This window comes from Streptopelia decaocto (assembly GCF_964273445.1).
Source record: "Streptopelia decaocto genome assembly, chromosome: 5".
In the NCBI taxonomy this organism is placed as follows: domain Eukaryota; kingdom Metazoa; phylum Chordata; class Aves; order Columbiformes; family Columbidae; genus Streptopelia; species Streptopelia decaocto.
Window position 1 is genome coordinate 9,680,766 of NC_138659.1, and position 26,188 is coordinate 9,706,953.

Below are 26,188 nucleotides of genomic sequence, written 5' to 3' on the forward strand. Positions count from 1 at the left end.
CTTCTCTGTGGACTAAAATTCCTCCTCTCCCGTTCCTCACTTAGAAATTCCTACCAGGAATACTGACTGATGTTCAGAGTCACACCAGCAAGGAAGCTGCAGGATCGGTGGAACAGACCTGCAACTGCACAGTCCAAACACCCACATTACACTGTGATCTGGTTTAAACCAGGGTTAATGAGGAGTAAATTCACAACAGCTATTGAGGGTAAACCTGGTGCAAGATACCGGAGAATTTACATGGAGACACTCTGAATATTCATATGTCGTTGTTATGTTTTCCTTCAATTCATTATTTTTTATTATTGCTTGGCTCTAATGTAACATCTAGGAGTGATTGTCATAGTTAGTATAATAGAAATTAATCTATGCTATGCCACAGAAAAGTCTGTACCAGCGGTACCCAGCACACACCAGTGTGCACCCATCAGCTGCGGGACCAGAGTCCCTGTGGCTTTTTCATGCGGGGAAAAGGATGGCTTAATTTCCAGCAACATGATAATTGGCCCCTGAAGAATTATCCTCATCAGCTTCAGCTGAAGAGGTGTATTATCTGACCATGGGTATTACTGCAAAGTGAGAAAGAGAAGACTGAGATTTATTGAGATTATTAAAAACTGTTAGGTATGTTAAACATTTCTAACATTGTACAAATTGAGTTTTTCTCCTTTTAGAGTTAAATTATGAAAGTGCAAAATTATTCTATCCACCAGTCCTGGAAAAGATCAAGACTTATTTTAGTGCTCTGAACTGTTAAATTCCTCAGTGTTCATGTTAGATAATTTAAAATCAAATCCTAAAGAATATATAGGAATGAAACCGAACACCTCGGAACAAGGAAAGGCATACTTCAGTTTGAAAGGAACTTAAATGAGAGTTTTCTCTGAAACAAGACTCAGAGTTCTTGTGCATCTTCTATGTGTTTAAACTCCCACTGCCTTGATGGAGTTTCAGATCTGCAGGAATGGGAGCGTGGAGAGGAACAGGGAAAGCAAGATGACAAGAACAGAGGCACAGGTGGAGTAAAGGATGGGACAAACTCATCACAAGTTTGCTAACAAAGTCTTACCTCTTGGATTTCTGTTTACAATATATCCTCCTGATACTTTTGGCCTTTAGTTACTACTTTTCTAAGGATATAGAAGCTTAGCTAGATTCCAGTCACAAATCCTGCAAAGGTGATCCTTCCCACTTAATAAACAACAGTCAGAGAATCTAAACCTTGGTATGAAAAGTATAAACCCAGACTGGGAGCAAACACTTCTAAAATTCTACTACACTCAAATATTAAATCATGGGTTTCATTTACAGCTCTTGCTAAGACCGCTAGTTACTCAAGAAAATATGAATATTGAAAGTCATTACCTGGTTGTCAGAAAGCCACAAAGCTGCAAGTTCTTTAAGTTTAGTGAAAGTGAATGGTAAATTCTTCAGTCTGTAAATTATAATATTGGAACAACATGAGTCCTTCATTTTCACAATAGTTTATTTTAAAGATTTGTATGTAGCATGTTTATCTTGATCATACTGAAATTGCTATAGTTTCATATCTTTATTTTCTCCCACTCTTTACTAAAATATAATATTTTATTAAGGGCATTCCACATTAACAGTGACATTTGGAATCTAAAACTACTGACATCATAACCTAGAGGTACTAAGGAGATACTGGTATTTTGCCTTGGCTATAGTGTAACCAGAGCTACAGCTTATAACACAGAAAACTGAAAAAATATTTGTCCCAGGGAGACTTACAGGAAAGACCTAATAGTTTCCAGTGCAGCTAATAGAGAGCTTTTTATCGGACATACAAGTTTGGAACAGAAATACTCTAACGCTATTGAAAATTCATCTCTGCAGAAATGTTAAAAAAAAATATTAAAATAACATAAATATTCATAGTGAACCTAAGTGACACAATTAAATGAAACAGGAAAAAAACCAGCATTTTCATTATACATGTAAACACATTTCCTAAAAGTGACCTGCACGTGGGAGAGAGGAAATGATGAGCAGAAACTTGTGGCACCTTCATTCATGTTTTTCCCACTAATGTACCAACACAAGAGGGTGTCCTAACCACACACCGCTGTTCTCCATCTCTGTTACGGGAGGTTGAGGAGCTGGGGGACCACAGGAAGAAATAGACCCACCAAAGGACTGTCCACAAAGGCAAAAGCCAAATATGGTTTAACAACAAGAAAAGAGGAAACCCCCTTTTTCTGAGAGTCAGAACCCCATCCTGTGCCAAGGAAGGCTTAGGGATGGGTTCATTTGCATGTCAATGAGGATGATCCTCTGCCCTCCACCAGCAAATAACCAACACCCCCTGACAGCCTTTTAGATATCAAAAAATCTGTATTTCTGGGAGATCAGCACCCCACAAGCTTTTGGACCATTGCCTCTGTGCAGCGCTTCAAACGTGTATCCATCATGGAATTGCTTGAGATGTATTTTGCCACAAAGTCATTTCCTTTAAAAACAGAGTTATTTCAGAAACCTTATACTAAAAATGACTTCTCTATAAACGTGAAATAACTTGATGTGAATGTATACACATACACATTGTGCTGTGAGATACTCTCCAATTCAATGCCTGTATAGATTAGAGAGGTTTTACACATTTCCATGTTTAAACCTAGAATTAGTGCCATAAGAAAGTAAGGAGCGCCTAAACTACCCGAAATTTAATTTTCATTCCTGCCTTATCACAAAATGGATATGGCAGCGTGGAATAGTGCAGTTTATGACATTCTTTAAAAATTAAGGTTACAAATTTAAAATTTAACGTAAAGATTCTTAAATAGTGTTTATCCAGATGTTTTATTCAGAGCTTTTTTTTTTTTTCTGTATAGAAAGAGAAGAACTCTTACTTTTCAAGTCATATCTCTATCTATTTACACTTTAGGATTCAGTACCCGTAACAAGTTTGAAAACTCAAGAGGAGCCTTTGCAGAGGTTCCTGGTGATGTTTCCAATGCACTCAGGTTGGAAAATGTGTGTCAAAGGGAAGACAAAACTGGTAAGTGTGTTTCAGAACATGTGTGCCAAGGGGATGTCCGACCTGGTTTTCCATCTCCATGATCAACCAAAACACAGAATTCTTTATTTTTAATTCTCTTTTGCCAATAAGCTTGGACACCTATTTTTAAACATCTGAAAAGGTCTGATTTTAGGGAGTCTTTAATAAGAAAAAAATAGCCAATTAAAGATCAAAGAACAGAAGCACCCAGAATCATTACCGGTCTTTGAAAATTTTTAGCCTTGGCCTCTTTTTCTAATTGTCATTTATTTTTGCAAGTTTAAAACTGCTTTGTAAATTGTGCACTGCATGAACATTTCTCCCTCACCCATACTAACAATGCACGTGCAAACACTGACTTTCATGAACAACCAAATTACCAATGATTTTGCATTATACCCACTTTCAAAACAAGGCCCGTGATAAGTGTCACTTACATTATATTTAAGTATGAAAGGTTAATACAGAAATGTTCATCTAGCTTCACCAGTCAAACCAATGCCATGCTGCAGCTACCAAGGATCACAGACCCTCATTCTGCATGGATGTCGACTGACACCTTTCTACATACTACAGGCCAGGCAGGTGTAAATCAGCATCACTGCTGGTTTCAAAGAACTGACTCACATCATCCTCAGTAAAGGACTTGGCCTCCTCTGAATAGAAAACTGTTCATCAGTACTTGAAAAAAGTGATTAATCTGCGCTGCTTCCATAGCTCTAATACCTGGCTGCAATCAGACACCAGCACACGGAATGGAAGTTGATAGCTGTGCTGTTCAACAGCCTTTCTTTTACGCTTAAATGCTGAAACTTCTCACTAGACGGTTTGGGAAAATACATTTGTAATTGTTTTCCTAAATCTGAGGGAAAATTATATTCACAATACTACATGAAACTGTATGGGTGCACAGACAGCTAATAAAAATTAAATTAACTTACAATTCAGATGCAAACTATGCTGTTTCAAAATGACTTATTCTTACTGTGGATGGTGCTTGACTCAGACTGAATAAAACCTCATTTGCACGAGGCCGTTTCTCTGCTGGAAGGTGCTGGTTGTTGCTGGGAGCAGCACTAATATCAGAAATACAGCCCTGCATCCCTCTGCACCAGAGACACCAAAGCCAGGGAAAACAGCACCTCTGAGCCTTTCAGAACAATTACACCCCCGCTAACGCTTTCTTGCATGAGCAACAGCTTCATTCCTGTGCAATTTTTTAATCACTAATAATTTCAATTTGCAATCTCTTCAACTGATTTGTAAAAAGAGCTGAAAATGCGATAGCCAAATTAAAGAAATCTCTTAGTGCTATAGAGATTGTCTGTAGTCATATTAATTAGGTTAAATTACACATAAAGTCATGTGTGCCGTTGGTAAGCATGAAAGTTTAAAAGTTAGTAACAAGAATATTCCTTGGAAGGTAAACCCTGAAGCACTAACTGATTTTTTCAAGAAAAAAAACATACTCAGTATTAGTTTGGATACCTTCTCTTTATAGTGTTTCATTTTCACACAGAAAATGTTTTTTGATGAGAAAAGAGAAGATATTTTCCCTGAAGTTCCTCAGGTGAATAAAACCAATCTAAATCACTACCTGCACACTTTTTGCAATGGCAGCCCTAAACATTAGATCAGACTTGACAGCCTCAGAGAAGCTCCATGTCAGGGTGTTACCTCACTCTGGAATGCGGCTTTAGAATAATTCCTTCCATTATTAATCCTAGATTACATCTTTTGCACACTTTCCTAAGTTCTTAAGGGCTAAATACAAGTAAGCTAATGAATATTATTAACAGAACACGGGAAAAGCAAAGAGAGCGTTATTGATACTGTTTAAATAGAAAAAAATATCAGATGTCAATATTTGATGGGTCCTACGGGGCAAAGCTATTCTTTGCTTTTATTGTAAGCCCCCTGAAAGACATAATTTTAACTTTCTTGGCAATAATTGTTTTTCTCAGAGTTTTGTAAAATAACCCACTACATACTTGCACCAGGTACTAAATTTTGGGTTTGTTATGCCCTAAGTAAGCAAGCTCAGAGTATGGGAAGAGTTTCCACTGGTTATTAGTCTGACCTAGGGAAATACTTTCCAGATTCATTGATGTGTATGTTATATTTTGGTGACACTCAGAAAGAACTTTCAAATAATAGCCCAAACATGAAAAACTCATGTCAAAACATGCTGAAAATTAATCATAACAAGCAGCATTATCATTCAGTCGGTCAAGCCCAGAGATAGTTGCTGTTTGTGACAGTTCTCCAAGGTAACTCTCAGAAAATTGATAATGATAAGGTTTTCAGAGTGTGCAAGTTTACAATAACATGATTCATGTTAACCCATCAACACACTCTTCACAAAACCACTTGTGGATAGATATGGCCAGAAGTAATTACCTCTTGGCAATGAGCAATATTGTATAATTAAATAACGAAAGAGAAAAAGAAAAGGTACACCAGTGAACAGCCTTTTTTTTTTTAATGGATTGTGTAATCTTGGGATCTTTTTTCATCTCACTTCTGTGGGTGAGATTCAGAGCAGTAATTGAGTGCAAATACAAAAAGGTGATGATTCTTTCAGGTCTTCTTTAAGAACAATCTAAAACTAAAAGAAAGGTTACTTACCAGTAACCGATGCTCTTTGAGAAGTGTAGCCCAAATGTACATTCTAACAATTCTACCTCTCAATCACAGGACTCAGACCTGGAAGGACTCTGAGGAGAGAGGAGAAGCAGATGGAAGACAAATGTATATGTGGACTACACATTGTGAAGAACACCGGTTACTGGTAAGACATCTTTTTTTTCTTTGAATGAATCCCACGTGCACTCTTACCAGTGACTGAATCCAGGCAGCCACCCCCAGGGACTCATTACGTGCTGGAGGCCTTGATATCTTTCGTGCAAGTGTTAATTGCACAACTACTTCATCAAATGCCGCACTGGTTCTTGAAGCACTGGAGACAGTGTTATGCCTGGCAAAGGACAGGATGAACCTCCAGGTATCTGCATGGACATATCTGGAATCAAACCTGCCCTGGCTGCAGAGGGTGAAGCCATCTGAGCTCCCGGCAGATGCACATTAACCCTCAGCAGCCTCCACCTTTGCAACCTGATGGCAAGTCAGCATTCAACCCATCATTGCCTTTTATTGTGTAGAAACAACCAAATACCCAGGGCTGAAGAGCCTGTAACAGGGTTGAAAAGTTTTGGATTTGTAAAGAAAACAGAAGAGAGGACTCCCAGCTATGGATATGAGAAGTATGTAGTCTTAGAGTGCATGGCATTGGAAAGAAAAGCTGGAGTCTAATTCCTGGTTAAAATAGAATTCTAATAGAGAATATTTGAAGAAAGTCCTGGAACTAAAACAACTTCTGGTCACTTAAGATCAGCAAGGTCCATTTTATGGAGGTTCCTATCTTATGATGAGGGCTTTCAGAAGACATGGAACAAGAGTGAAAGCCTGTAGCAGCTGAAACCATAGTGTTAAAAATGTACTGGAGAGGGACCAAACACTGACCCACCGTTGAGCAAAATGTGTCAACTCAGAAAAATTTGAGATCCCTGTTAGCCTGAGTGGCAAAGAGGTCTATGTCAGGTTTGCCTCCTTCCTGAAAGGCATTCCATCAGGATTTTAGACCAAACTCCCCAAATGTTTCTGATTTTCATACACAGACAAGCTCCAGATGATGCAAGGGAGGGAGAACTCCTCCTTTCCTCTCTCTATGCCATATCACAGTAGTCCATCACTCCATGTGTGAGTGACCATTCAGAGAGCAGACTGCAGCTTTTCCATGCACTTTGGCAAGGCGAGTTCAAAGCCACCGATATCCCTGTACTTTTCTTGCCTGAAGCCAGGTTACGCTCCCCATGCCATGAAGAACATGTCCAGAATGAACATTTTTTGTGGCCAAAGAGCATCTCTCAATAAACACTTGAGCAGCCCAACTACTAGCAGAGAAAGTCACAGGGTTAAAGGCGTAAGAGGCTGATGGATACACAAGTGCACCATTTACAGTCATAGTTGTAGACACTGGAGGTGAAATTTGGCACATGGCAAAGTAGAAGGAGGTGACCCTGAGGTATCATTCCCTGTGAGGAACCTGCAGTGGACAGATGTGCAACGGCAGACTGTGTTCCCTTTGTAAAACTACACATTTGCGATGATCAGCATGGACTGACAGTCATGCTGACAGAGCTGGTTCCTCTGCAAGGAAAATACCGTGCAAAGATGCATGAACAACTGGATACCTGCCAGAATGGACATGGAATCCTCTCTGGTGTCAGGAGGAGAAAGTCATAAAGGACTGACCAGATAAATTCTGAAAGAATATGCGACCATATGCACAGTCCATCCCCATTTGTTGTACAGTACAGGGATAACAGATGCTCTTCAGATTCGTGCAAAGCTTGGAGGTTTCAGGCCAAAAAGGCTGCACCGGCAGTTTTTGGTGTGAACGAGTCTTGGAACAGGTTGACCCACATCCCCAGAGCCCATCACCAACAGCACATGCACTGACCCCGTGGCTCTAGAATTGCCCTTCTGCTCTGGTTGTGCCTGTCTCTTGTTCCAAAGGCTGGAAGGGCTATCGAGGGGAAGGGCTGGTGTGCTCGATCTTCTCCTCTCTCATTTCTGTTGTGCTAACATGGAAAGGTTCCCAGCAAAAAGAGGAGCTCAAGCATACTCCTTATTAATGTGTATATGTGGACTCATTCAAAGAAAAAATGGATATTGTGTCAATGTTAATATGAACATGAAAATGGGAAAACAGATAAGTAAAAAAAAAATGTAAAAAAAAAAAAAAAAAAAATCAACATTAGGATGGTATTTGAACTTTGTCCAAACTGTTTGGTGCCAAGACGTGGAAACCTTTTAGTTTCATTAAGGTCAGAAGTTCCATAACAAGAGCATTATCACAATGTCTCAGCAGGGCAACATTTAACCTCAGCTGGAACTGGTATCAACAAAGTAGGAAAAATTTACTCCCCAGGCCCTTCAAGAAAAGCACAACGGACTATTTAACCAGGTTTAAAGGTTAAAGGTCTACAGTCTCAGTCAATTCCTATCTCTCCTGGTCTAGACTGTGCTCTCCCACTAGTTCTATAACGCTTACAAGTCATTCTCCAGGATTTCAGGTTGACTTGAGAGAACAGCTTCCCACCCCGAACGGCAAAGGTCCCATTCTCCTGCTCTCCTCACACCCACCCTGGTGCCACCTTCACCTCGACCTGCCTCTGGGGTTTGCCAGACTCCATGGTGAGCAAAAGGAGAGCGAAGAGTGTCAGAAAATGAACATTACAAGGAGAACAGTAAGTTCTTCCCTTTTCAGTGAGACAGATCATTTCAGTGACGTGTCCAGCAGAATGCAGGGGCCACCAGCCAGCAGTGCTGGGGCAGTGGGAAGGACAGCAGCTGCACATCCCACCCCAGGAACATCACATCGTGGGGAGGCTGGTCTCGTAATTACCTTCCTCCACAATGGAAATCCCAATTCTCTCTTATACCTGTGCAACTGGGGAAAAAAGCCAGTGGGGCAGGACCACTATTGTGGTGGCATCCAGCTGTCAGGTCAGTACACCTGGCCTGATCTGAGCACCTCTGCAGCCTCCTCCCGCTCCACCCCTGTGACAGCACTCATAATCAGTCATTACACATGAAGCCATGGGCCTGAAACCAGCAACTGGCCTGGCTGAAATGTAAAGGAAAAAAAAAAAAGAGAGCCCAGTTTTCTACCTCCCCATCCCATGCCCACCCTGTGCCTCCTCCTGCCACTCCAGCTGGCTGGGCAGCGACAAGACAAACCAGCCACTGGAAACGTCCCTCTGAAAATTCACCGTATTCCCGACAGTCTGCTGCCGTCTGGGTCACTGATGGACTCAGCAGCACCTCACGCACAGACAGAACCGCAGGAGGATGGGACAGGTACGGGGATGCAGGGACAGGTACGGGGATGCAGGGACAGGTACGGGGATGCAGGGACAGGTACGGGGATGCAGGGACAGCGAGGGGGGCTGGGCTGCCCACATTGGGGTTTAAAGTGTAGCCTAAAATACAGTTTCAGGCTCTGGCTGTACAGATAAATGCACAAACGTAGGCTGCTGTGCCGACACACCGATGGGAGAGCTCCCCGTCACTGGGAAAGCAGTGCCATCCAAACCCAAGACCAAGAGGCACAAGGTTTGATGCTGGGACTTGGACATTTTCAATGCAAGTCAGAGTTAAGTTGTCATAACACAAAATTGCAGTGCGGAAGATCATCTAACAGAATTAAGCAGATAATTTTGAACAAATACATTACAGGGATTTCTACATTATTCCATTTTATGGTCAACCCTAATTTCAACAATGAAACCGCTGACAGTAAATCAGACACGGATGTGCAAAGTCCTTCCCCTAATTTGTAGTGTGCACGGATGATAATTACTGGAAACAAAATTGTATTCACAGCCCATGTGTTGTACTACCAAGCAAACTTGTATTTCTGTTGTTATACTGAAAATTAACATATTCTTGGAACATACGTGTGTATAAATTTCAAGGAAAAGATGCCTGTGGCAGCACAGGGTAAGTATCAAGACAGGCTCATTTTAAGCACTTCATTTCTCAGAGGAACAGTCACATGTATAAGAACAGAAGAATCTGGTGTTTTTTGACAAAAACTTTGCTCTGCTGGGCGAAATAGAAAATCTTCTTTTGATGTCAATGGAGTCAGGATAACACAGATAACATGCTAGTGAGCTTGTGTTTAATGGTTTCCTATATATCAGCTTGTCATAATTTCTTAATCGTTAACTATCACAAAGTTATATACAATTTTAAAGCCAAATATCAGGCTTTCACATGGAAACAGCAGGAGATAAAAGAAGTGAATAGGTTTTAATCTGTGAAAACACAGGAGACCCAGATCTTGGCCTCATTCAAGTGGGTTTTTTTTGCACGTCAGTGGAACTAAGACCAAACCATAAAGGTTAAATAAATAAATCCAGATTTTTTTCCTTATAGTTTAAATAAGGTAATTCTAAATATAATTTTGATCGTTTTAAATATATTTTATATAAACGTATTTTACAAATATCTAAAAAGAACAGTTTAAAATGTTTTTAAAATAAATGCTTATAATGAGTTAGAAAAAGAATGTGAACTGTACCTGTTATCGCTCAGATTTAACACCCTCAGCTTCTGCATCTGACCAATTTCATCAGGAAGAAATTCCAGCTTGTTAGAGCGCAGAGACATCACTGTTACGTTTTTACAGCTTCCAATCTATAGGAATGGGAAAACCAAAGATGTTAGGACAGCTACTTTGGTAACGTTTATTATCACTAATTTTTTAAGTTGGGAGGTAGACGAATTGTATTTTTACTATAACTGACAAAAAGAAGAAAATACAGAATCTAAAGTCAGAAAATAATTCCCTTCCTCTGTCAGTAACACCAGGGAAATGCCCAGGGTCGCTTGCACTGCTCTTCTGAGTGATTCTCTCACCTTTACATGAATTTACTAATTTACTGGTTTTACTGTTTTACCATAAGTATGTAAGAAGATTTGGTCTTCCCCATTGTGCAGAAACAATTACTTTCAAGGATATTTTGTCAGAGTAGGGATGAAATCTTGGGCCTACCACAAACCATTTTAATCTGTAATTTGAAAACAGAATCAGGTTCTCACTTCTCTGGGCAGTTCGGGGAGGAAATTCTCATCCACAGCCAACGTCCTCAGGTTGTGCAGGTACCCGATGGTGGAGGGTAAGGACTCCAACTCGTTACAGCTGCAGTCAAATTCTTCTAATAAAGATAAACTGCAATTGTAAACACACTTGTCAGATGCTATAGAAGGGCTAGGTAACAAAAATTAACAGTCTAAAACCTTTGAAAGTTTTAAAGCGTCACACTACCACAGACATCATGCCCTGAAGAGGGAACCTTTATTGCAGAGAAGTCTATAATAATATGATTTTAGGAACTATCAGGGACGCTGTTAATCGATCTTATCCAGCAAGGCAGTTGAAGAGAGACCATTTAGTTTTTCAACATTATCATTCTTAATTTTTGTCGTAAGAAAATATTCCCAGTACCTCAGACAGACAGTGAACAGGGCAATTCACATTAAGTTGAAGAAAACTTTAGAATCTCAACATACAAAGACAGACAACAGGTAAAGAAAGCCTGCAAGAGACAGCAAAAGAAAGGGAAGCAAAAATTGCATCCAGGGCACACTCCAGCTGATGCATTTGGCATAATTTCTAATATAAATCAGTACTGAAAAAGGTGACCTCAGTACTGAGCAAAGTAACCTCAGCCTGTTGCAGTCAGATACAGATGATGTAAAAGTGCTTCTCTTTCACATGTTAAGAAAGCTGGCTAGATTGTTGTCTTCTGTCAAATTATATTACATATATTTTATGCACATGCACATACACATATATGTATATATATGTAAAAATATTCTGAAGAAACATGTACTGAATCTCTTAAAAAATTAGGCTGTTTATAAAACTCCTTGAAATGATTGCTGTACTGCCCTGCCCACTCAGCTCACGAAGTACAAGTTTTGTGATCCATTACAAATGCCATAATTCTGTCCTTCTGCTGCCCATTTTCGGCTCCACATGTACTGCCTTTATCTCTCCAGTGCTTTAATTAATAGTAAGGTTAAATGGCAAGCAATTATCTCTTCTTCAATGTTTGTCATGTCCTTGTCCATTGACGAAGAGCCTAGGTGTCCAGAGGACTGATTGTGTGTTTTTCCAAATGTTTTGGTAGAGCTGATACGAAGCTGACCTGTGCTACAAACCTTGCTGCTTAGTCTTTGTATGAGTCAGAGCTGCAGGACTGAACCTTCGCTGTATATCTAACTTACCTTTATTCTGCTTTCTTAATCAAAGAAAGGGCTTTCAAATTTTATGAAACACAAAACCAGAATCAGCTATCCCTAACACGGAATTCTCAGAACTTTCCTCTAATTGCCATATTTCAGAAGACTGCGAAGCCAAAGTGAGCCACACTGCAATTAGTGAGAGGTCCATGGAATCTACCCAAAAGCTCTGCCAGGTTTTGACTATAGCTTTTCTTTAATACAAGCCTTGTATCCACCACAATTTATTTCAAACCAGATACAAAACCATTTCAGTAAAGGTAAAATTCGGTCATGTTTACCTACTTCATACAGAGTATGTGTTTGACAGAGCAAAGTCCAACTGGAAATTTAAATTAAATTGTAAGATGCACACATTCTTCCTGTTACTGATGACGCAACCAGAAAAGCTTGAAAATAGATGAGCTAATTTAGAACTACTATGTGTCCAATGGCAATTGGAAAATCTGATACTCGGAACTGTAATTGTGGAAGTTTCCCTGACAGTGAAGAATGGCTTTATCAGACAACAGGATTTTATTTGAAAGGTATTGTCTGGCGCAGACATTCTCAGCTTCTTTCCTTCCTGGTGACATCAGTGGACAAGTGAAGATGGGGACAACGAAAACAACAAAGTCAGAGTGAAACTCTATTTTATCTCTGCAACCACCACAGTTTAAAAATATGCACTTCAGAAAGTCGTTTTTCATACATTGTGCATGAAAGTAAGTTGAAAATAACAGCTGTAATTCTGACAATGCTAATTTAGCTGAAATATCATTAACTGTACTGCCTACTTGAGCTACATTCAGAACATTCTTGATAGAAAAAAATCAGATATACACCTGCTGTTCAGTTTGGCACCTATTGCAATTAGGCAGTTCCCAGTACATGCGCTTGGGTACATGAGGAATATTTTTAGGCAGATTAGTAGATATTGATGAAGAATGGAGACTGCCATGAAGAAAAGAGTAGTTCCAACCCATCTCAGCTCTGTTTCATGAAGTCACAGCCCTTTTCTCCCAAAAGAAAGCTGCCAGAGCAGCCCAAATCCTGAGCAAGCTATACCCACCACTTGGCCAACACCAGGCAAAAGGCATTTTGCAGACCCGGGAATACAGGAATCCACTGGTTTTACAAGGAATGTTTTATTAAGCTGGGTCTACCATGCATAGTATCCTGCAGGGTCAAACTCCAAATGCCCTTTGAACAGGACTGCCAAAAATGAGGGTGGCGGATCACCATTAGCAACATCGACTCAGCGCAGAAGTGCTTGGTGTCTCATCATGAAACCAGTTCCCTCCTCCACATCACTAATTTTTGTGTGACAATAACATCCTCTGCAGCGGGCACTACGTTGATCACTCGGGAGAGAAAGACCCAGTAGGAAACTATCCAAATGGATGAGTCAGAGCAAGGAGGTTCATTGTGATGTGGGAGACACTGCCCTCATTAAATGAAAGCACTTAGTTTAAAAAGTGCAGCCAGTCACTCAAAATTAATGTGATGATATTAGGTGATTAGCCCACTGCTCTGTATACACACTGTTCAGAGCAGCATCTTTAAATAAGAAAGCACCTTCGTGATAGGTTTTAAAAATTGGGCCCCAAAATTGTTAAAGATAACACTGGACGTTTTGTCAACCTTTTCACAGTGTCCCAGTACAGCTTTGAGACTCATCAGCTTTCACTGCCCATCAGAATTTATTGCTACACAATGTTTATAAGATTTCCCCTTTTGTGATTCATATAGCTGAATTTTAATACACTCCATGAATATCACACAAATCTAAAGCCACTACGAGAAGTACAGCACGGTAAGCCAAACGGAGCTTTCAGTTGTTACAGTTGTAATAGTTCACAAATCTGGATTTATTTTTTTTTCTTTGACTGGCATACTAACAACTAATTTATTATTGAAATTATTACTATAAAATTGGTGCAGGAGTAGTAAAGCACTGGCTGTGCAGGTTAGAGATTATTTCACAGAATCATAAAATTGTTTAGGTTGGAAAAAACCTTCAAGATCATTGAGTCCAACCATTAACCCAGCCCTGGCACTGACCCATGTCCCTGAGAACCTCATATCTGTCTGTTCAACCCCTCCAAGGTTTCTTGTCCTGAGGGGAACCAAAACTGGTCCCAGGATTCGAGGTTTGGCCTCCCCAGTGCTGAGTATTTCTATTCTAGAGACCTCACTGTACTTTTATCATATTTGTGGACAAATCTGCATGATGCCTTCTAGGCTTTAATTTTGGAAGCCTCAGAACAGCTCTGGCTTAAGAAAATGAACCCTAATGAAACAGTTTGTTGAGCTACAACCAGATGAACAGACACCAAGAACACAGGCAGAGTCTGTGTGCTCACAGGTGCCCCATTCCCAAATGTATAAAGCGTTTCAGAGGTAAAATATGTAGAGAAAGAGGCATCCTACAGAAATATCAGTGTTAAAGATATGTTCTACTAACAAGAGATATGTGTAGTGTGAACCAATAGAAAGAATTGCCTCTTTCCATACCTAGCGACAGGCTTGTGCCCACCTTGAATTTTACAATAAATGGCAGATTTCATTTAGCAATAGGCTCCAGACACACAGCAATACAAGGCAGAATTTTGCACCATTTTGATCATGTAATATCTGACAAAATGATGGCTAAAGGGCATCGTTAGTGCTTCTCATAATAAGATTACTTAGATGATACTTTCACATTTTGATATATACACCTATGAAATTGTCATGACTTTTTCATTTATGCTACTGCAATATGTTAAGAAATCTTCATATATATGAGGTTTACAGGCATTTTCTTTTCAGCATCAAGTGCTGGCTGTTGCTATGGAAACAGACGTATTCCCTCAAATACTTCTACTCTTCCTGCTTTAATCATCTAAATTGCAAGTGATTCATACAGAGAAATATCTTTGTTCTTTTTCTTAGGAAATGTGATACATTTCATCTTCTTATCACTTACACTAGTATAAGTCCACAGAAGTAATGATTTTGCTCTGAATTTAAATGTTATAAGCTGGCTGTTAGGCACACATTTTGAAATTATTTTAAAATTCAGTACAACTTTGTCTTATTTTTTATTTTAAAAACCCCACAGTCTGCAAGAAGAAGGGAAAACACATCTTACTTAACGTTGAAAGTCTTGAGACTTATACTCACTTTCCAATTGCATTGGGCAGAATCGTAAGCTGATTGTCATCGACTTTTAGAGTTGTGAGCCTTTTCAACAGTCCTATGAAACAGGTAAGGAAGAAGTAATACAAAAACAGTTCACATTCATCTTTTTGCTTCCTGTAATCTCACATATCCTTACGCAAACAATGATTTCTAACACTGAATCACGTCGACTTAGATTTCTAGAAGACATCTGTATATAGGACAGTACACAGAGACATTCTTGTTCCATTAAAAATATGTTTCATCTGTATAAAGCACTGATTAAATGTTAAGCTGGACTGTGAACTGCAATATTAAGTGTATTTCTGGAGTCTTGAAAAAAAACTGTAAAAACCAGTATCCTAGGTGTGTAGGAAGAGCAATATTTCTACTTATCTATTAATGCATCGATTGAATTCAAGTCCTGTAGCCTTGATTAGAAGGTGCTCAGGCCATAACAGGTCATTAGGGAAATTATCTAAAGTAAATACTACATTTATAAAGCTTCACAGGGTAGACAAAAACCCAGAAGCAGACTGAAAGCCAGACTCAATTCTGAAGGCATTTGTATATGCAGTTAATTCTTACCATTGAAAGAATTACTACTATATATCTAAGTACAAGCAGATGCGTAACTAGGTAACATTTACCAAGAAAAGAATTAAACTTCTGCTTTACCAGCATGTAGTAGGAGAAAACAATTCAAAAAGAGAGAAAAAAATGGGAAAAATATTGCATTACGGTGCTAGAAACAGAGCTTGAAACAGATTTTCACCTTCTGGAAGTTACCAACATTTCACAATCTGTTTTTTTCCCTGAAAGAATTTTGGATATACTGAAATAGGATTTTTAAACTATTATTTGAAACTGATGTTGAGAATAAATTAATCACCAATATAGAGAAAGATGTTAAACTGAATGTGCCATAATAGGAAAGCTGAAGCAAATGAAAAATATAATGAGAAGGGATACTAGGAATAGTACTCATTTCAAGTGCAGAACATTTTTGCTGAAAACTTTTCGAAAATCAACATGTTCCAAGAATCATCTACGTTTCAACAACATTTTCTTGTAAGAGGAAAAAGGTTTCACCAAACCGAATTTCAGCAAGCTCTCATCTGAAATTGCAGTATTAAAATAACTCTTTTTGCCTTTCTTCTGTTAAATCTATTACCATTCAGTAAGAGGAGTTTGGAAACGAGAACTGAATATATCTAACTGCAAGAATGCATAATTCAAAATGTAAACATTTATTCATTTTGTACAGGAGCTAAATGCCCTCTAAAATCAATTTGCATATGCATATCAGAAAACCACATAAAGCAAAAATTCTAGAATTTATGGTGAGATGTAGAAGACGTGTAACAGACATCCAGTAACATGCATGTGGCACGGTGTTATTAGTTAGCAATATATTTTGAAGTCTTAGCTAATTTGGTTTAAAATTGGGGAATTTAATGGTTCCATGTTCAAAAGGACACACTTCAGAAAGTGAAAAAGAAGATGAGGATACAGCGGGCTCATGGGCTGGAAGCAACAGAGGAAAGATATCAAGTGTTTCCAAAGAAAAAAGAAGTGATCAAGACTGAAATGTAATATCCAGATGTATAGACTGATAGACATACAACCACTTAGCTTCCAGAATTCCTATATATTCTAAATAATTCCCAAATTCTCTGCATGCAATATAGTCCAAAAAGAAAATGAATAGTTTGAACTATTTCTTTGTTTAATGCTCTCATATGGAACTGCACCACTGTAACCAAGAGCAGCAATTTCCCTCAAGAGTTCCACACTGTTAACATAATCACTGATATACTTACTTTCAAACTTGGATCAGACCAGTCATATCTTTCTTTGCTTATTTTCTTTAAAATAGTAAGTGAGAGTAATCAATACCTTCTAACCAGGGATATTTTTCCTGACTTTACAAAATGGTCTTCAAGGCCTGTCCACAAACAGACATTTCAAACTCCTTTGGAATTTAATGACAGTCCTTGTTCCAGCTATTCTAAAGTCCCATCATTACCAAAAAAATATAAATATTTAAATGAAATCCTCATTTGTAAAAGACTACAAGAAATCCCAAGCTTTTCTCACCTATGGAGTCTGGCAGTTGCTGCAACATGTTGGATGACAAAAGGAGATCTTCTAGTCCTTCACATCCCGAGATGTCCAAATCAACAGTTTCTATCCTGTTTTTTGACACATCCAGGTACACGAGCTGTTTTAACTTTCCTATAGACTTAATAGCATGTTACAAAGAGTTACTTGAAGAGACACACACTGCTTGTCAGGTAATTAAGGTTAATTAAAGACAAACAATAGCAATACAGGGTTATACTGAGTTATCTCAGCATCCTTTTAACCAGATCTGTTTCACTGAAGCAGTGTCAGGGTGGTCCAACAGCCCAGAAAACTGCAAAAGGAACTGTACCAAACCAAATGACACACACCAAACTAATTACTGTGTTCCAGGTTCATTAAATCTGCTGAAAGCTTGAGTTCTCAGCCACACAGCTATATTATTTCTTGATTTGGCCACAGATCCAAGGGACATTTATCCACAGCTCCCATCTGCTCCTAAAGGCAGCCCCAAAGGCCACAGAGGCCAGACAGGCAGGCAAAGCTTTTCTGCATCAAACCGATCCTCTGAATTTTATAAAATCTAAAACTAGACTTTAGATATTCATACTTCAATTATGAGCAGTTAAGCACAATAGTGCACTTTTGTGAATACAGTATTTAATGACCACTATAACCTCAATGAGCAAAGTGACCGGAGTTCTGCCCTAATTTCTTTGAAAATCTGTGCAGCATGGAAGAGTTGAAGCCTGGAGAAGCAACCTGCCGTGGGATCCATTATCATAAGATGGTCACTTCATCCTAGACGTGAAATTTCACCGAGAAAATCAACAAAATGATGCTGTTAATTTCCTTAAATGAAAATCTGCAAGTGGAAGAGCAAAGAGGGGTCACTGCTGTGCCTGGAGGAAATGAGGCGAGTTTTTGTATAAAGGGACAATCTCCATTTCAGCCCAACCTTTGCCATTCTACCCACGTTAATAGCTTAATATAATCTTTGTTTCTAGCACAGGCTACTTTTTAAAAACTGAATTATCAACATCAGAAACCTGACAAATCTCAATCTTAAAATCAGATACCAGTTGCTATTTTCTTTCTATTTTTATCAGTCAAAATTTAAAGCTAATACAAACTGGTTTAAACCCCTTGTTTTGGAGAAGGCTTGCATAAAACATCATCTAGAGTCTACCAGAATCTGGTTCAGGGAACATGAATTATTCACTGAAAATAATTACACTCCTTGGGATTCAGTTCCACAACCTACTGAAGATCTTCGACTCTAAACACCCTCTCCAGGGATTACAACAGCTCAGCACGACATGTTACACTGGATATATTGACCAATTTCATTGTGAATAGAAAAGAAACAGAATAAGGGTTAAAATGTCTGTGCCCACACTCTTGTATATCCGATATTTCTTCTACTCAGCCACACTGCGGCAACAATACTGCGATATTGCTGTGCTTGATCTCCAGCTGGTCTCAGTATCAAAAAGTGGTTCCAATATCAGGGGTTTTTTTCACTAACAAAGCACTCAAAAGTGGCTATTTGGACAGTGACTGAAAATGATCATTTTCTGTGCAAACATCCTGCTTAACACAAAAGATGAATGAAATCTATTTATGACAAAAACCAGACATTGCTCAATGCAAAAAAACCTGAATTTTGATTAACAAAAGTGCTTTCTAGGGGAATATATCTTCATTCTGCTGCCTTAGAATTGCTTTTAATATAATTGAATCTGCACACACCAACTGGGGTGGTTTTAAGTTTGTTTTGATTACTTAATATTTCATCTTCCTCCTTAAAACACGCGGTTTTTATAAAAGTGTTAGTTAACGCATGGTGACTGAGAAGGCAATCGGAAATAACTTCCCCTCATAGCAAAAACTACACAACAAATACAACAGGCATATCCCCATTTCAACACTATATTGTAATAACACAACACTTAAAAGGTTTTCATAGGCATGGCTATGCTGAGACTTTCATTTCTTGATAATGATTAATGACTATATGAACTAGGAATATGTATCCACTCACGAAAATGCACATGCATTTATTTACTGCAAGGTAAATAGTTCACTATATCATGCAATAATTTCAATACATAAAATAAATGTTCATACCCCAGGTAGTACTTGCAAAGAATTATTGTCCATCCACAACTCCCTTAGATTTTGTATTTGTTCAAGAACCTCAGGCTGAGGAAAAGAATATAGCATTATGGACAGTTAAATAAATCAGTATTTTTTTAGCTAAATATAAATATTTTTTTTAAAAGATTCCCTCTTCACCTTCCTGTTTTTTACTTTTAATAAACCACATCAGATTTTCAGATAGTTAATGACATAACAGACCACTCATTTCATTTCACCACTGTTGTTCTTTTTCAAAATTTGTAAAATTTATGAACCCTTTGAAAAAGAAATGAATACAAAGAACAACAGTTTAGAAGTTGTTCTGCACAGTATCCTGTCAGGATGCAATTGATGAACAAGGCAAATGAGAGAAGTGAGAATCGTGGAGCTCCAGAAACAACACACTGGAAAGAACAGTCCAACCTCACCCTGCAGCACGTGCTGAACTCTGCATTCTGCATGATTAATAGTCTTAAAAATAGCTTAACAGAGGCATATTGCTGAACTGTCTCCAGGATATACCACATTCATGTACAATTTAATGTCTGTAATTGTCATATTCAGTAGTTAAAATAGTGGTATGTAATGATCAAGTCTTGAAATTACAATATTAAGCTTTAATGGAAGATGTTCGATTCTTTTCAACACTGTAGGATATTAGTGAGCGAAACTGAAAAAGGCAATTCTCCAAATCATTTCTCATTCATTCCAGCTGTGAAAAGCAAGAATTCTCAGGTCACAAATACTTCCATGTTCCAGCCTAAGCGGTATTTAGGATTTGCCTTGGCTCTGTAAAGATGTGGAGATGTTTTTTGAAGTCTGACAGGAATGGATATGAAATATTTCGTTTGGTAATGACTCAACCAGATGCTGGAATTACTTCAACACAGTAAGAAACAAATGTTTCTGTTTAGCACCACGAAGGAACCTGCTGAACTGAAGAGTTCAATCCCTCAGTTTCCATGTTATCATATAATGTGTTTCTATTAAAAAATGATTAGTCAATAGTTTGAAGATAATTTATTTTGTCTTGACTAATATTATTGAAATTTTGTTGTCCTTCAATGGTTAAAACCACTTCTAATTTCCAGGCTAAATTAATTAATGGTCATTTTATACTATTTGTTCCTGTGATGACTAATGGTTCTTCATTTCTCCAGAGTGTTCACTGACTGAGGTTATTAGAGATAATAATAATTTCCCCTCTCTACTGTAATTTTCTTTTAAATCCCTCTCATTAGGCAGTCTCCCTTCTCAAAGGCAACAGCCCATTCCTACATTGTACATATTAACAGCTTGAGTTGAAATTGCTTGAGTATGGACTATGGCAATCCATAATGCAGATGAGATCTCACTAATGTTTCGATAAGTGGTATTAAAAACTTCTTAATTTGTCTCTTTTAGAAATGCTTCTGCTGACACATTTTTGCTAAAAGCATATTACACTTTATCTTCTTTCCCTTTTCTCCCTACCTTTAAATATTTTCTTCCAAAATTCCCTCTGAAGCCTGGCTGCTGACTGAAGACTCCTGGAACTTTTTGCCATTTTTTGACACTTGGAAGATTTCAAATCTTTGCCCCACACCTCGTGATTTAAAGTCCCAGTTCTCTGGAGACCTGGACACAGATTAGTTACTCCCTTCCTTGATTTCATTACACTTGAATATGACTGCTAGTGAGGAAGTGAATCTCTATTTTAGGAACACATAACCTACCTTGTGATTTGTATAATCTTGTTTCCAGAACATGAATGAACAGAATTACTTCATTTTTGCAAGTACATTTCTGCCTAACCCCATGTCTACTGCTCCAGACTGTCTGGAGCACAGAATCCTCCAGGCAAGGACACTCAAAGAATTAAGCTCTTTCACACCACCACAGTGCCAAGCAGTGTTTTTCTCTAATAAGAATTAAGGTTCTATTGAAACTCAAATCAGATTTTCAGAATCCGTGAAAACAGGACTTTTGGATTCTTTTTTCCAGGTGATCTTGGTCTAAACTAGCACCACTTTCCTACGACATCTTTGTTCCCTTGCCTCCCAGCCCAGTTTGCTTCTAGCTTTTGATTCTAGTTCACACATTTTTGGACCAGCTTCCTGAAAAATACGTCAAATCAGGGACTCTTGTCCTAATGCCAATATGGGGTCACTGGACTCCTGATTCCTCATTCTTAGGGCACAGTATGTTACAGTGGAAAACACAGGGTGATGTTCAAGTCACTTAAAGACTACTAAACCAACCCACTCCCCAAAAAGACAGTCTGAATTCAGGAAGCATACACATATTCCTTTTGAGCAAATTTCCAAATACCACTTCTGAGGATTTTTATTCTATTTGTCTACGCAAAAGATTTCTAATATCAATTAAAAAAATGAGTTAAAACCATCCATTTTCTCATATATAGCTCTATAAATCAGTAAATATTTACAGATTTATAGCCACAACAGAAGAAGACAGTGCGCTCTCTATAAAGCAGACACAGACTCTTTGCTACATCTTTCTACTACTAGATGATATTTCAAACTTTGTGTAAAGTGACATTATCTTAATTCTAATTAAAGCTGCAGGAAGTATCATTCTCATAAAATTGGATTCACTATTTTTACTAACTGTTCTTCTACAACTCTGGAGGAAAGATGGTCCAGCCGACGGTTTAACAGTCACTGGACAGGCACATGCAGACATTTATTTTGACATCAGTGCAATAGTGAGTGTCGCAGTATTCATTTGTTGTCCTCCCAAACAGCCCTGGCAGCACCAGGTCTCAAATAGGATGAGGCAGCAGCTTTTCAAAGTTTTGTTTCTCTCCTGCAGGATGAGCTCTCCTTAAAAACAGGCTCAATTTAAAGCACAGTTTAAGCGCCTCATACTGTTTCTGAAAAGTGTCAGTTCCTATAGGTGTAGTAGAAACACAGCTCAAGGGAACAGCAATTTGATTATTTTCTACACCGAGACTGGAGAAAATCCCCAAAGCTGCTAAATCTGAGTGAAACTCATTCTCACCTTAGAGGTGAGTTAGGGCCAGAAACTGCTTTTGGATGCCAAACTTTACTTCTGCTAATAGCAATTGCTAATATTTGCAAGAAATAATGATAGACAATAAGAAATTAATACATAATTGACACAAGTATTTGTCCTGAGATCACCACATTGAAGTATTCCAGCAGTAGCAACCAGCTCAGACTGAGAATCAGCTGTGACCTTGACCTGAGCCCCAGAACCCTGATGTAGATATAGTTTTTTTATCAATATTCACATCACAAACTATGATACATCTTCTGTTCTACAAGGAACTGTGATTGTAGCATGTGGCCACAACACAATAATGCCTTTTAAGTTTAATGCCCCATGCACAGAACATCCCAAAGACACAGGCTTTCTATGAAAAAATGGTGCACTTCTTACCAGCTCAGAGAATTCATTATTGCCCAGATCAAGCCTCTCCAGTTGTGTCAGTTTGTGCATTGACCTGTAACAAATTAGGAAATATCCAAGATGAGATTTTTACTTGCAAAATGTCAGTCAAATTTTGTTTTGATAAAAATAAAGCTCAGATGAAATTGTTATTGCAGAAAGAATCACGTCAGTTTGATGCTGATGTAAATGTGAACAACATACTCCAGGTTTAAGACATGAGCAAAAGATCTTGAACTAAAAAAACCAGCAACAATTATTTCAGTAGAAAAATAAACATAAAATCTGGTATAATTTTGTATAGCTGCTCAAGGAAAATGACCCATGTTATATTTATAGGCAATTGAAAGTAATATATATTGTGACATTTTTGATACAGATTTATAAATTTGTTACCAATTTCTTTATAAACCACTAGAAAGTGTTTTGGGTCTTCACAGTAAATGCTGCTGAAGGAATAATGAAAATATTTTCTAAAGATAAACCAGTAAGCCTCAGTATGCGAGAGTATCTGGAAGGCTGGGGCCACTCAGGAGGCGACAAACGTTCTGCCAGCAAAACACCTGGACAAGGTGAGAAAAGCATTCCATTTTATCTGTAATCTTCATTAAAATCATAAAGAATAGTGAAACAAGTTTTTAAGTCCTCTGGTGCTCTAACTGCACTGTCATTCTCTTTGGAAATGTCTTGCAAAAGCTGACTTAGATCTTACACATCCAGACAAAAGCCAAGTTTGTTAAACAAACCTGCAATGCTCTGAGGTCGGCTCATTTACATGCCCTTTCCCTGAAAATAACACAAACATCCTTGAAAATAACACAAACATCCCTGAAAATGTTTATATTTGGTCTAACTTATTCTTCCTAAAACTTTCACTGTTGTATCTTAATTGATTTGTTATTTAGTTTAGATTTGTCATATTTAGAAGCATGATGCCTTCACAATAGGAAAAAAGATACAGGAAATGTGACGCGTTGTTAATAGTTTGCACAAAGCTTGTACTCACAGGCAGTATTGCAATAGTAATTTTGACCTCATCATTCTGCATTAAAGTCAACAACAGCTTCTAGTGATTATGACTCCCCAAATCCCCGTTAAAAGTGCTCAAAATCCCCAGGCACAGGACTGAAAATACGTGAAATTGGAACTGGGAACTGAGCTTATTGTCCTTCATTATTTACAGATCTAATTACTGTTTATGCACACATCAAATTATATAGTTTGAAATGTGAAACTCTGAAAGTCTTCAAAGAGGAAGGGAATGGCAATTAAGTTACAATCGAGTTGGTAAAAACTTGGGTTTTTCATACTATATTCTACCTTTGAACAAAACTTTACATTACAAAGTTTGGTTTCTACTACTCTAAACTCATCATGAAAGGCAACTTTTAAACATTACTTTGTGTAATTTTTACAGTCAGACCCATAGTTTCAGAAACAGTAACATTTATCTGGAGGCAGATTAACTTCAGTCAGCTGGTAGTATATCAAAAGATAATGCACACTGCCAAATGTACCCAATGGAATATTAGATAAGATTTTTTTATCAGCTTGTGATATTTTTATCTCCTTCATGTAATTACTTAGATTTTTCTTATTAAGAAATTCATTATATTTTTTATGTGGGGTCATTTTATAAAGGTGGAACAGGAAAGGTGCAATTATGAGTAATGCTCAGTTAAATATTCATTGCTTAAGTGATGTGATGTGATATAACGGATGTGCTAATAAAACATGCAGCCAAAAACTTCACATACATCTTTATCCACATCGCATTTGGATCTATTCTGCCATTCCTAAGTACCTGCAGGAGCTACATGGAGAAGACCTGATTCTTGGCTATTGATGTGAACCTCATGGTAGGTTCAGAATATGGTGGATCTTTATTCTATTGTTTTTACACACAATAATGGAACACGGTGCTCAAAAAACTACAGATGCATGAAAACCAGCATAGAGAGATGACTGAATATTTGGTGAAAAATTAAAATTGATCACAATAGTTTTAAAACATTCAAGTTCCATGAATTATAACTCAAATTATATAATTCAGTGGTATTAATTATAAATCATGGTAAGCACATCCATTGCCCAGCACAACCTTCTCATGTTCTTGATGCCTTGTCTACACGTTGTGAACACTTCAGTAAACCAGTAAATATGTCTTGCCTTTACAACTTAAGGCAAAACAAATTAGTTTACTGCCATTAATTATTTTAACGAAATCATGGTATTCTCGTGGTTTTCTGATCGATGGGAGATGGTGATTACACGAAGGTTTATTCAAACCTTCATTCACAAACTTCTAATCCCATCTGAATTGTTCCCACGTACGAAGAACTGTATCCATAAATAACAAAAGTATCTCTAACAGGTAAAAATTCATGAGTGAAAAGCAGCTGTGTCAGAGACACAACTACATTTACACAATGAGAATACAAAGAATGAGGTAATATACTACTACTACACAATGTTTTTTTTTTTTGTTTTAGTTCTACAAAGATTGGACTGAGAAAGTTTTGAGTTGTATGTAACAACACACAGAATTATACTTTCATATGAGTTTAAGATAAATGGATACCATTATTTTCTGAGGAAATAAAAAGCAAATAAGGGCAAATGTTTTACCATTACTGGATCATCTGCTGCCTTAATTTCAAATAATGTTTTCTCACACTTTTGCTATACACAGTAACCTTTATTTCAAAATTGTTAAAAAGGCACATTCAGGAGTCTCTTCCAATTTCAGTATTTTAAACCTTGCAATGTACCTTTAAATTCACTAATTAATCAGTTCAGAAGTTCCACTGTAAAATTAATACTTAATGTTAATAGTTCACCTGTTGCAGAGTAGTTAAATCTTAACCAGAGCTAAAATCTTGACATGATAAAATCACAAAGAGCTATTAACTTATACATCCTGTAATGGATTATAAGGAAAACTCAGTGACACTTGCTTGGGAGACTAATTCTGTATCGAGGGCCTAAAATAAAAAGCACCACAAAGACAAAAGTCCTAAAAACAGAAACTGGAAATCAAGTTCTTACATGATTCAGTCATAATAAAAACACATGGACACTGAATTTCAGAAAAAAATTGTTTGCTTGCAAATGTAAGTATTTTTAAAAATCACAACACTGACTTAAAACGTTGCCTTCCACATAGAATCCTCAATTTCCACCACTTTTTTTTGGTGGTGGAAATTAATCCAATCTCTAAAATGAATCCTGTAGTTCAGGACCCAGTTATGAATCACAGTACAACTGGAAAGGTTTGCTCAACAGATTATAGAGAAAGGTGAAATCGTCGTAGTTTTGACCCTCGTTTACACAGAAATTTCTTTCCCAACACAGCTTTCAAATGGTTGGGGAAAGGCATTCCAAATTTCAGTTCAGATCCACTTCTGCTTAATTGAGTACATAAACAAACAGAATGCAGAGAAAAATCTCAATAGCCAGTGCAAAGCTCCTGGCAATATCAAGACTTTATGAATAAATTTTTTA

General features: G+C 37.8%; 1 protein-coding gene across 3 annotated transcripts in view; it reads right to left on the reverse strand.

Annotated features, from left to right (window-relative positions):
• The window catches only part of LRRC7 (leucine rich repeat containing 7), a 75,412-nt gene that overhangs the window by 30,001 nt on the left and 19,223 nt on the right, over window positions 1–26,188 (reverse strand). For all 3 annotated transcript variants that reach the window (XM_082053088.1, XM_082053087.1, XM_082053086.1), the window contains exons 6-12: window positions 22,676–22,739; window positions 19,259–19,333; window positions 17,144–17,288; window positions 15,047–15,119; window positions 10,694–10,823; window positions 10,173–10,288; window positions 1,366–1,435 (exon numbers count right to left, since the gene is read on the reverse strand). In XM_082053088.1, coding sequence (XP_081909214.1) covers window positions 1,366–1,435; window positions 10,173–10,288; window positions 10,694–10,823; window positions 15,047–15,119; window positions 17,144–17,288; window positions 19,259–19,333; window positions 22,676–22,739 — 673 coding nt within the window. The remainder of the gene's footprint in view (window positions 1–1,365; window positions 1,436–10,172; window positions 10,289–10,693; window positions 10,824–15,046; window positions 15,120–17,143; window positions 17,289–19,258; window positions 19,334–22,675; window positions 22,740–26,188) is intronic.